Below are 12,399 nucleotides of genomic sequence, written 5' to 3' on the forward strand. Positions count from 1 at the left end.
AAGCATTTTGGTGTTTTGAATATATTTTAGATATTTTAGACATTTACTTTTGACTATTTATGTATATTTTTAAGTATTTTAGACAACTTTAAAGTATCTTATATATTTTGGATGTTTTTAATATATATTAAATCTAAAAATAAGTAATATATTTAGGTATATAAATCTATTTCAGTTACATTCGGGTACCCGAGATACTTCGGTTCGGGTCAGGTTCGGTTTCGGTTCTTTAGATACCAAAATTTTGAACCCGTTCGGATATTTAATCAATTTCGGTTCGGGTTTGGTACTACTTTTTCGGATCGGGTCCGGTTCGGTTCTTCGGATCCAGGTTTTTTGTCCAGCCCTAGTTATATCTTATATGTAAGATATAGAATATGTCAGTTTTAAACCTTAGGAGAGGTAATATGAAAAATGGTATTCATTTTTATGGTCCATGAGCATTGTATGATTAGACTTTAATCAAATTTAACCTTAGAAGAGGAATTTGGAAAAATGTGATGGTTGAGGATGTAGATTATAGCAACTTTAAATTAACCTTTGTAGATGAATTTGGAAAATATGTGAAATGTTATCAACTTAACATTAGATGGTCTAGAGCTTACCTTAGAATATGGTAAAAGCTTAATATGTTACTAGTTCGTAGTCAGATAGATAGAAAATCTAGGATTTGACATCCCTCTGTTTATTGATGTATATAACATATGTTTGTGTAGTGAGGCACTATGAGATGGTTTACTTAATTCGTGAAAAACATAATGAAGAGGCCAAAAGCGTCAATGAGAAAGTCCAAGGTGAACAAAAATTTCTCCTTCTCATGCTCCTTTGTATATGTACACACTAGTTATAGCGGTGATTGTGTTTGTTTATGATGTTCAGAATTTCTGAAGGAGAAGAAATAAAAAGTTTGGAGGTTTAGTGACTGAGGGATGAGTAGACTGGCATATAAGATCTACAAGGCAGAGAATGCACACTACACATATTGATGAACTTTGAGATAGAAGCCAAACACCTAAACGAATTCAAGGAAATGTTAGATGGTGTGAAAAGGTGATTAGACAACTCATGATGAAATGCGATGAGGCCATTATAAAAGACTGCCCTCTATCTCTCAAGTTTCACTATGTTTGGGCAAGTATGAATGATGATGATGAGGAAGGCGAAGATGAGTATGAAGTAGATGAAGATGGTAATGTCGTTATGGTGGTGTATGAAAATGAAGAAGGAGAAGAAGATGGGGCTGATGAGCTGGAACAAGGACATGACCAATCAAATAACGCCATAAGAGAAAATCGGACAATAGCTAACGTAGGAGGAGGTTAGAGCTGTTTGTCGATGTTTAGTGTTTTGTAATGAAATTTGCATAACAAGGTCTTATAATCAAGAAAAGATGAGAAACTTAAAGAAATCATTCAACACTAAAACTTGTTTGAAGTTTTCTCAAGGAACATAAAGAAACAACAATCCATCACAACTCAGAAGCAATACTACTAGTAGATTAAAAACTACTGAAACCCAACATTAAACGATTTAAACATTGTGGAAGTTTGAATCCGGTTCTTGATTCCTTTCTCAGATTGAGAGGTTAAAACCAACGTTTAGCAGGCCTGATGTCATCAGCTGCAACATCTCCTTCCTCACTTTGGTCTTTACCAACCCTCTTCCTCTTAAGGAGAGGCTCAGATTTGCCAGCATACAAGTTTCAACCATCATCATCAACATCGTCATCTTCATCGATTTCTTCTTCAACATTGTTCTCTTTCGGTTCAAAATCACTAGCGTACTCCTCGTCTTCATCCTCACCAACCGGCTTCACTAGATACTCAGTCCCAAGATCTTCCTCATGCACAGTTATAACCAAATATATCACTAACTAACTTTCTCTTTTCGTTTTCGCTCAGGGAGCAAAACAAAGATTTAAAACCCTAATTTGAATTTGGGGGAAACAAAAAAAGATTAAACTCTGATTTGACCTAATCTATATTCAGTAAAATTCGAGACTAAGTAGACCTAAAGATACGAACGAAACACCAAATATATACCCTGCTCTCAAGGATTATAGCTCAAATTAAATATTTCGAGATTCTACCTCTTCATTATCGTCCTCGTCCTCGTCGTCATTTTCATCCTCATCTCTGGTAACTTCTTCTCCTCCTTCGTTTGTTTCTTTCACTTCAATGTCGTCGTCGCTAATAACCTGAACATTAGTTTCTTTTGTGGTTTTTTTTATCATCGTCAACAGACATCTTACGTTCAACGAGATTTACATTTCCATAAGGTGTTTTTTAAGGGTGAAGAGAGTACCGAGAGAAAGAGATAGTAGAAGCTTCAAACTAGCTTTAGCAGTAGAAATGTAACCCAAAAAATTCAATCACAACCGTTACATTTGAACTCTTACTACGATTGATGAGATGGTATAAGATCTAACGGTTCGTATGAGAAATAACATGATTTTTTTCTTTTTTGTCGACGTCCATCTTCTAAGATCAAGTGGTAGTCGGGCTTGAGTCGTTCCGAAGAGATTCTCTGTTCGGCTGGGTCTGATCTATATGAGAAAAGAGAACACCGCTACATCTTGCTTCTGTGGCGAGGGAATCTGCACGAGAACTTCTAGTCCTCGGTATATGGCTGATGCTGAACTCCAAGAAGCCGGCTCGTAGAAGTTGGAAGGAAATTAACTTGGAGGCAAAGGTCGGCCAGTCAGTAGGGTTAGCAATCATGTCCACCAGGTCGGAACAGTCCGTCTCGATATGAATCATGGTGTATTGTAACTCTCGTAAACAGGACATCACCCATATGAGTCCTTCCATCTCTGCATGGAGGGCTGATGGGCTTTTCCTGCAACCTTGAGGTCCAAATCTTCCGGCTCCCATTTGATCCTTGTAGAAACCCTAAGCCACTAACCATGCTATTATCGATCCATGATGCATCGATTTGGCAGGTCGGACATTGGGGGTCCACAAGAAAAGTCAAAACCAGCAACGGAGCAAGATGTTGCTCCTCTTCTTCTCCCTCCTCCAGTAAATTTGCTTTCCTCCAACATTCAACTTCAAGGGAAGCTAGCTAAAGGGTATCCAATGGGGAGATATCTTTACCATTGAAAAATTTATCATTGCAAGCCTTCCAAATGTACCATAAGATCCATGGGAAAGTCTCAATAAGTGGTTCCATAGAGACTACGTTTCTCTGGTTTCGAAAAAGGAAGTACATGTTTTGATAAACAGAGGTACTCGGGAAGTAACCTGGAAATGACGGATAGTCCGATAAAACCCACACCTAAAGGGTCGGGGGGCATTCAAAGATGAGGTGGTTAATGGTTTCCTCAGGGTCACCGCTTCTAGGACAGCTCCTATCGGTGCCCAAGTGTCTATAGGCAAGTTTTTCGGTTGTCGCAATCCTGTCAAAGCTTGCCACATAAAAGTGTTTCATCTTCTTAAGAGCGGGGATACTTCACACATGGCTCTGTAAACTAGTGATACTAGATTGTACAATCTGGGCTTCTTCATCACACAATAACATGGTTTTAATAAAGATCGAAAATATATGGCTCATATCATTGTAAATTAAATAATAAAATTAATTAGGATTTTATTTTCTCCGAGGAGGCACACGTGGAATATGCGCGAGTAGTAGTACACGTTTCTATTCGTTTGGGCCATAAACTAAGTAACACTGGATAAAATTGGCCGAATGTGAGGCCCAATATCAAGCTCATCTATCAAGGGCGTAACTTCATTTCTACTAAGCCGGTAGTCCATTTCCTAGTACCATGTCCAAAATGAACGTACCATTGGTAAATGATTGAGCGGGTTTGTCGAACACGGGCAAAAATGGGCACGAAGTTTCTAGAATAGAATCACGGGATATACCAACATTCACGAGCTAGTTATCGACTGACGAGAGATGACAGCGCCACACCGAATTATTTCAATATACATTCTTTTTTTCTTTTCTGAGCAACCTTTTCGATATACATTCATCTAGCTAATTTTAAATATATATTTTTTCGTACTATGAAGCACGAATAAATATTGTGTTTTGAAAGTACGAAATATATATATATATATATATATTTAAAATTAGTTAGATGTACGTATATATTGAAATTATTCGGTCGACGTCGGGTATATTTGTCGCATACGGACCGACTCATATATGGACCTATTCACCAATACTTCTACTTTTGTCTTGTTTTTGTGCCAACAACCACATGTAACCAGAAAAGCTAAAGTGTTTACAAACATAAACTAAAGAGCAGACACAGATCCATGTTTACGTAATTAGACAATTAGGTAGTGATCACTAAACAACGCAGGGCTGCTTATATTATAGTATGACATTTCTTTCAAACCCCAAATCAAAAGAAGTTGATTACGAAGCTTCGTCACGGGTGGAATCTTAAGAACTATGTAAACGTAATAATTATAAAATATTCATTTATCTATTTAACGAAACTCGTATGTGACGACACGTATAATAAAGCATCTGTATGTTTGTCTTAAAGAAGAAAACACATAAATTCTGCTCCCACTGTTCTTGAAAGTAAAATTTTTGTCTATTAAGAATTTAATAAATGTTTATAATTTAATTTATTTTTTATTTTATTATAAACTTTCCAATAACTTTCCACCAATTAAATTTAATCAATTCAAATATTCTCAATTAATGTTTCTCAAAAGTATAAAAAAGTACCTTAACAATATAGAAAATCTATTTTTGTGTAACAAGAAAAAAATCTAAAAACAACACAGTTAGTAATTTGTAACCTTTTAACATTTATAAATAAGTGTAGAAACAGAGCTAGCGAGTAGCACTTACAACACACAAGTTCACTTCATTTACTACACATTAATTTCTTTCTCACTCTCTCGAAATCACACGATGAAAAGATCCTCCGCCGTCACGTCACCGCCATCTCTCTCCCTCTTTCTCCTCCTGCTCCTACCATTGCTAGCTCAATCCTCCGACGACCTTATCGACAAAATCTGCAGAGTGACGCCGTTCATCGACCTCTGTGAAGCCTCTCTCCGCCCTCTCACTCCCTCACCTTCCGACCCCAAGTCTCTAGCCTCGGCCATGGCTTCCGTTGTTCTTGGTAACATGACTGATACGTTAGGCTATATCCAATCACTGATCAGACACTCTCACGATCCTGCGGCAGAGCGAGCACTAGCTCAGTGCGCTGAGCTGTACCGGCCGGTGGTCAAGTTCAACATTCCTCAGGCGATCGACGCAATGCGGCGAGGAGAGTTAGGGTTCGCGACGTATGTGCTCGGAGACGCTGAGAAACAGACTGACACTTGCCAGAAGTGGATCAACAGTGCCGGTGCTGATGATGAAAATTCGGTGGCTCTTACGGCTAGAAACAAGCAGGTTAAGAATCTTTGTGACGTGGCCATTTCTGTGATTAAGTCTCTAATGAAGGGTCGTTAAGACAAGAATCTTTGTTTCTGTTGCAGATAATAATTATATATTACATATTTGTAATTATTGATACGAACAAATTTCTGTTTACCAACTGGCAAAATTAATATAAGTAACATATTAGGAGTTAATGGGCTTTAGACATTGGCCCATGAAGCATCCGAAGACAGCAACATAACATAAATAATAGATATCTGAAATACACACAAACACGTGAAATCACATGTTCAGTTAATTTGGGCAGCATTAAAAGTGGAGTCTAAAGCTCAGTGGAGTGTTTAGATTACAGCCACATGGATTCTGTTTCCAAATATACTTATTATTTATTTTCCAAATATACTAGTTATTTATTTACAGCCACATGGATTCTGTTTCCAAACATACTTTTTTTTAAATAGTTGATTTCAAATTTCAACTGCAAGCATCGCTAACTAGGCCTGGGACGGATCGGATATCCGGGTAATTTTAAGGTATCCGGATCCGGATTCTTATCCGGCGGATCCATAATTTTATTATCCTTATCCGGATCCGGGGTTCTCGGATATCCGGGTGTCGGATATCCTTCTAAAAATTGTAATATCCGGCGGATATCCGGATCCGGATTTGGATCTTTAAAATAAATAAAATAATATATATAATATATATAAAATATTAAAAATAATTTAAAAATAATAAATATATAATGTTTTTAATTATTTCTATGTATAATATTACAAAATTTACATAAAATTTACACATACTATTATAAAAATGAAAATATATGAAATAAAGTTAGTTTTTATATATAGATATTACTATTTTTGAAATAATTATTAATAAAACTTACGGATCCGGATATCCGGAGGAGCCGAATCCGGATCCGGATAATAAAATGTTGGATCCGTCAAAGCCGGATCCGGATCCGGCTTTGACGGATCCAACATTTTATTATCCGGATCCGGATTCGGCTCCTCCGGATATCCGGATTTTCGGATCGGATCCGGATCGAATCTCGGATCGAATCCGGATCTCGGATAAAAGTTCCAGGCCTATCGCTAACATGTGATTTCATATATAAAATAACTATACCAATAAATGGCCCAATAATGTTGATTAACATATTTTCTTACGTTTTGATTTCAAAAAAAAATTGATCATACTTAGCGATCTTTTAAAATGATTCATATCCCATATATATTAAAATAGAAACATTACAACATTTGAAATAGCCATGTGTCATCACCACAATGATTCCTAGAATTTTTAGAGAAATATGTTGGTCCATCAAAATATATAATAATTTTTTTATTAAACTAACTATAAATTAATTATTAATGTTATTCATTCTTTCTATAAATAAAAATTACAGAATTATCTAATGTGGCTAAAATATATATGACAATTAGTGATTTTGAATAGTAAATATTTGATAAAAATTTGTGTATTCTCTATCATTTTTAGTCAATTTTAACTTATTAAAATAACTTAAACAACCGAATTAACCATATAATAATTTTTTGATTTTTTCGTATATGTTATATTTAAAAATTTTAAAAACGACTATAAATTATGAAAATTTAAAAAATATTACATTAAAACTTTCGTGAACCATGGTTTAAAATTTTGTTATGACAAGATACAAATGATTACAAAACTATATAAGTATGAAGTCTCATTTAATAAATATTAAGATTAAATATATATATATATATATATATATATATATATATTAAAATATATACATATATATATTAAAATATATACATGTATATATTAATATAATTTAAATTAAAATATATACCATATAAAATTACATAAATATTTTAATTTTGAAGTTGCTTTGAACAATTTTTTGATAAAATCTTTGAATAAATATTGACAATAATATTTAAATTTTAAACTTTGCATTAATTTTTTTTATGATCGTAAATTACTATAACTATTAAACATCACACAATCAGTGATTTAAAGTTTTTGTTATAAAAAGATATATATGAACAAAAAATAATATGAGTTGAAAAAAATATTTAATAAATATCAATGTTAAAAATACACTATATATCTATGTTAATATCATTTGAATTTAATTGTATATCATATAAAATAGAAAAAGTGATTGTTCGGATTAATAAATTTTATTTATGTGTTCGCATCAATTTAATAATATACATAATAATTACTGATTTTAAAATATTTAAGTTATATTTATTATTTCATAATATGTAAGAAAAATATGTAATACATACAAATAATTTATATATAATATTTATTTCGCATAAGGCGCGGATCTGTGCGGATCTTAATAGTTTTTGTATTGTATTCTCTATGGCACCGTAACCAGTGATAACACAGTGCAGATAAAAGTATAACACTCAATTTACTTTATTTGTAACTTCTCTTATTTTATTACACGAAAAACATTACTACAAAACTACTCTTACCCACATCGGATAGTTATTGTTTCATTGCCGCCGAGAAAGCAGCTGATTTTGGCACAAAAAATTATCGGTATTCATATATGGTTCACCGACAACCTAAACCGATATATGGTTTGATCAACAAGTATGGAGTTGGCCCCAACTCCTAACTCCAGACCGTTGGTGTACATTTCACTGTGAAACTCTATTCATCTTCTGTTCATTCTCTAATCCAGAAACTGGTTTTAGTAAACTGCAAGTACAGGAGAAGAAAAAAAACAGGATTAGAGATCATTTTAGAGAAATTAAAACAGCGTTGCTCTTCTTTAACCATACATAAACAAAACAACATACTTGGGCATTCTCTGTGCTATAACCGGACCGCCATAACCTACACCCGGTTCGCTCGCAGATGGGTTTCCCGCATATTGAACCGGTACAAAACCACCACTGGCTTTTCCAACAAAGGGAGATTCCCCGGAGCTAGCGGCTGCTCTCGGCGACAATCCTGAATATTTTGGAAAACACACACATAAGATTAATCGAAAATAACAATACAAAACGCAAACGCAAGAATTTGAAAATAAATCACACCTTGGAAAACAAGGACGAAGAAGAAGATAGCGGTGAGAATAGTGGCGAATACATTGCCGAGAGAAGAGGAGGCAGACGCAGCTTTGGCCTCTCTCGATTTCTTCAAAGCTCTCATACGTTCCACCCTCGCGCGTTTCAGCATCGCCAGCTCAGCGATCTCCCTTATCAGTTTCTCATCCGCTGCGTCTAGCGATGGTCCACGCGGCGGCCTAGGAGGTTTCGACGCTGATTTCTTGCGTTTCTCCTTCCGTTCACTCCTCCCCCATTCCGGTTTACTGATCGCACATTTAACCGGACTTGCATCGTTCTCTAACAAACCGGTTTCTACCGGTTTGATATCTGGACACATCGGTATCGATGGCTTCTCCGGCGATTTTGTATAAACATTTTGGCAATCTAAGATTCCTTTCTCAAGATCAACATCGAAATCAAGACTCATTCCCATGATCTCACTAGATTTATTCACTCAAGAACAGAACCTAGATCTCTTAGGTCTTGAATCTGTAATCAAGATCTGTCTCCAGTAGAGACGAATGAACACACACACACAACCAAATGTGTCTCTATAGGGTTTCTTTTCTTTTATTCCCGCTAGTGCCGCCTTTAATAGTCAAAGCAAGTAAAGAATGAATTACAGCTAACGTCACGTCTCCTCAAAATTTAATCTGCAAAAACTAAATCACAAACTTTAATTTTTCATCAATCGATAAAGAAAATACTTTTAATGCTTATAATTAATCATAGTGTAGAATATGGATAATTACCGAATCAACAATCACGTGGTATTGATAAATGAAGTTGAAAAAAACAAAAGTAAAGACTGGATTAGAGGATTAAAAGAGGATGAAAGGAGTTTGAAGTTTTGTTGATGTTTTTATTTAGATATACTACTGTCAAAAGTAGGTAATATTTATAGTGCATTAATTCGAAACTAATTGCTTTATGAAAAAAAAAGGAAAATATTTTGTTTTTTTTTGCTTAATCTCGAGCATGAAGCAAGGAACAGCTGGTGTTTTTGCTTTATTCCAATGCCGTGACTTGGGGAGAAAAACATAAAAATTAATGAAGAAATGAATAAAAATATTTTCATGGAATTGAATACGAACCCGGAAAATTAAATCGAAATTACTGATCAGTGATGACGAGTATTTGAATGATGGATGAAGAACAGAGTCTAACTAGAAACAGTAGAAGAACTTTAAAAAAAAAACTTGAAATATATGAACGAAATTGGAGTGAATAAAATAGAAAAATATTTGAAACTTGTTGTTGTACCTTGAAACGAAAGAGAAGGAGACCCAGATCCGATACTGAAGAGATGAGCAGAGAGACCGAGGAGAAAATGGCGGGTTACTTGTCCGAGTTCGGACCCATTCCAAAAACTAATTCAGGACAAAGAAAAAAGGAAGAATGATTTGTACACATTCGTCGAAGTTTCCAGCTTTTTTTTCCTTTCAGGAGAGATCAAATATGTAGTTTAATTAATTTGGTTATTTTAAAAATAATAATAAAAGACAGCAGATTTTGAATTAGTAATAGAGTGTATTGTGTTTGGACATGCGTTTATGTTCTAAATATAGGCTGAGATTGCGCATCTGAGCTTTTCTCTAGCAGGGAGCTTCACGTCACCGACGCATAGATATGGGCCAACATATTATTTTATTCCACTTAGATCCCCTTGATTCTTATATCTTATGCGTTTGCATCCGTTGAAATTTACTGTAGCCCTTTGTACAATGGTTTGTTCGTACGCTAATATTGGTTTTTTTCATAAATACAAAACTCAATTTTGTAATTTTTGTATGAATTTACAAGGAAATTACAGAATCAGGTAGAGAAAGACAAATATGACGACATGTTATATCACATTGAATAAATTTGGCCCCAATTTGATTTACTATAAATCTGTCTGACCCAGTTTACAAATATCTGAAACTCACAAATTCCAACGAGATTTGTGAATGAAATATTGGGTTAAGACATTTTCAATCCAACACTAAAATTCTATTTTATTATGATTTTTATAGTAAAACCTTTTCCAACCTAATACTTAAAATCACACCATTTAGTACAACACTATAATTTCACACCAAATTTGATATGACACTATTCATTCAACTAAATACTATTCACTTTTTACTAATAATAGCAATCTCAATTAATTCCAAAGATTGTAAATCTCTGTAAAATTGAAATGTTGTGTTTCCAACATGCAACTCTAAAAAATACTTAAACTTAAGAGTTGTGTCTTTTCATCTAAATTGATATTAAAAATTCCAAAAAAAAGTCTTTGTGCAATTATTTGTCTAATTCAAAAATTATGTATTAGTTAGAGTAAAGAGTCATGTTTTCCATTGTAAAAGTAAAATAGATTACATGTGGCTGGCCAGCACCTCTGGATGACCCTCGGCGGGCTCCGGCGGCTCCTACGGGGGTTCACCGGACGGTCTTTGGGCGCTAGTCGGAGTCCTACGGGTCATCCGGACACCAGAGTCATCAAAAAAAAAAAAGTAAAATAGATTTTTAGAATAGCTAAGGTATCTTTCTATAATGAAGTTGTTTTTTGAAATGATCTACCTATATAAATTTTATTTTTAAAAAAATTTAAGGTGTCTTTTTATAATTAAACTGTTTTAAAATGATGTGTTTATTTAAAATGTATTGCAATAGTATTATTTTAAAATAACTACTTTTAAATTGGAAAGTTGTGACTATTCATTGAGTATCATTACAAAATAAACTACCTTTAAATTAGAAATATGCGACTATTTAAATTGAGAAGTTGTGACTATTCATATAAATACCACTTCAAATATAACTACCTTTAAATCGAAAAGATGTTACTATTCAAATAGATCTTTGAAAAACTATAAATAGTCTATGTCCATGCTTTTGCTCAAAGTAAAATTTTCACTAATCTAATAAAATTGTAAAGAAAAAAAAATCCTTACAGTTTTACAAATTTTTAGAAAAAAATTCAAATGATAATATGTACGATCATTCGATAGCAAAAATAATTCTAAACAAGACAATAAAGTTATTATTTTTTCTACTAGATAAAATGTACTATGTTTTTCTTTCTCTTTCTTTCTTATAAAATTGTATTTCTGATTATGTATGTTCCATCAATACATGATTCATGTCCTATAATTTCATACACTTAGATAAGAAAGTCTGATCACAACACTTAGGTTACATCCATTTTAATGACTGTTCATGATACATGTTCAAGGTCGACATAATTAAACGTTTGTAAATTGATGATTTGCATGCATTTAGGAATTCTGATGTTGGATTAGGAAGTAAAGAATCATGTTGCTTAAACGTTGGACATTACATTCATAAACCATCTGTATACGCATGACATCTGGAAATGTTGCATTCTGGCATTTAAGTTTCTGGAAATATTGTTTTTTTTTTGTAAATATGGAAATATTGTTTTGTTGTTTGTTTAAGGTTTTCTAAATTTTGACACACAAACGAACATGTGCAATGGTTGAATAAGTGCTTGAAATTTGTTTTTCTTTTGTGTCGAATTTTGTCAATAATAGTCATGCATTAGTGATTGCTTTGTTTTACAAATAGAATTCATAAAAATTGTTTTACATGGAATTCATGCGATTTATTCTGGAACTTTGTTTTGTTCACATGTGCATGCATATTAAGATTCTGAGGAATGAAAAATGCTTTGCATGCATGCGGTTTAATTACTCTAAAACTTTTTGTGATGGTTATAATCTTGTTGGTGAAAAGTCACAATTAATACTAGGCCTGGAACTTATATCCGAGATCCGTTATCCGATCCGGAATTTGCTCGGATCCGATCCGAAAAACGGATATCAGGGGGGTCCGGATCCGGATCTGGATCTTGATTTTACGGATTCAGCGGATCCGGGTATGGATCCGGATAATGAAATTTTAGGTCCGGATAATGAAATTTTAGGTCCGGATATCCGGATCCGAACTTACTATTTATTTAAAATAT

The 12,399-nt window shown here is 33.8% G+C and overlaps 3 protein-coding genes and 1 long non-coding RNA gene across 7 annotated transcripts in view; 2 read left to right on the forward strand and 2 right to left on the reverse strand.

Moving 5' to 3' along the window:
- LOC106294069 overlaps window positions 1–1,329 on the forward strand; it is a 1,888-nt gene extending 559 nt beyond the window's left edge. The window contains exons 2-3 of the long non-coding RNA XR_001260722.1: window positions 717–794; window positions 880–1,329. This is a non-coding gene — a long non-coding RNA (uncharacterized LOC106294069). The remainder of the gene's footprint in view (window positions 1–716; window positions 795–879) is intronic.
- Window positions 1,330–1,585: 256 nt separating this feature from the next.
- LOC106292246 (acidic leucine-rich nuclear phosphoprotein 32-related protein 1) lies at window positions 1,586–2,233 on the reverse strand. Its single transcript, XM_013727851.1, is given in 2 exon segments — window positions 1,586–1,840; window positions 2,090–2,233. Coding segments are annotated over 2 exon segments (399 nt in total).
- Window positions 2,234–4,819: 2,586 nt separating this feature from the next.
- LOC106293495 (cell wall / vacuolar inhibitor of fructosidase 1-like) lies at window positions 4,820–5,513 on the forward strand. Its single transcript, XM_013729172.1, has one exon. The coding sequence runs from the start codon at window positions 4,882–4,884 to the stop codon at window positions 5,431–5,433; it is 552 nt and encodes a 183-aa protein (XP_013584626.1). The 5' UTR covers window positions 4,820–4,881; the 3' UTR covers window positions 5,434–5,513.
- Window positions 5,514–7,761: 2,248 nt separating this feature from the next.
- On the reverse strand, window positions 7,762–9,975 carry LOC106344152. 4 transcript variants are annotated; one of them, XM_013783551.1, is made up of 4 exons: window positions 9,690–9,975; window positions 8,415–9,088; window positions 8,175–8,328; window positions 7,762–8,073 (listed from the first exon to the last, which is right to left on the reverse strand). In XM_013783551.1, the coding sequence occupies exons 2-4, from the start codon at window positions 8,857–8,859 to the stop codon at window positions 8,013–8,015; spliced, it is 660 nt and encodes a 219-aa protein (XP_013639005.1). In that variant the 5' UTR covers window positions 8,860–9,088; window positions 9,690–9,975; the 3' UTR covers window positions 7,762–8,012. The 4 variants fall into 4 exon arrangements, with proteins under 4 accessions (XP_013639005.1, XP_013639007.1, XP_013639009.1 ...); XM_013783553.1 differs by having other exon boundaries at window positions 8,415–9,079; window positions 9,690–9,974; XM_013783555.1 differs by lacking the exon at window positions 9,690–9,975 and adding an exon at window positions 9,179–9,321 and having other exon boundaries at window positions 8,415–9,079.
- Between the last annotated feature and the right edge of the window lie 2,424 nt (window positions 9,976–12,399).

This window comes from Brassica oleracea, chromosome C5 (genome assembly GCF_000695525.1).
Source record: "Brassica oleracea var. oleracea cultivar TO1000 chromosome C5, BOL, whole genome shotgun sequence".
Classification (NCBI taxonomy): domain Eukaryota; kingdom Viridiplantae; phylum Streptophyta; class Magnoliopsida; order Brassicales; family Brassicaceae; genus Brassica; species Brassica oleracea.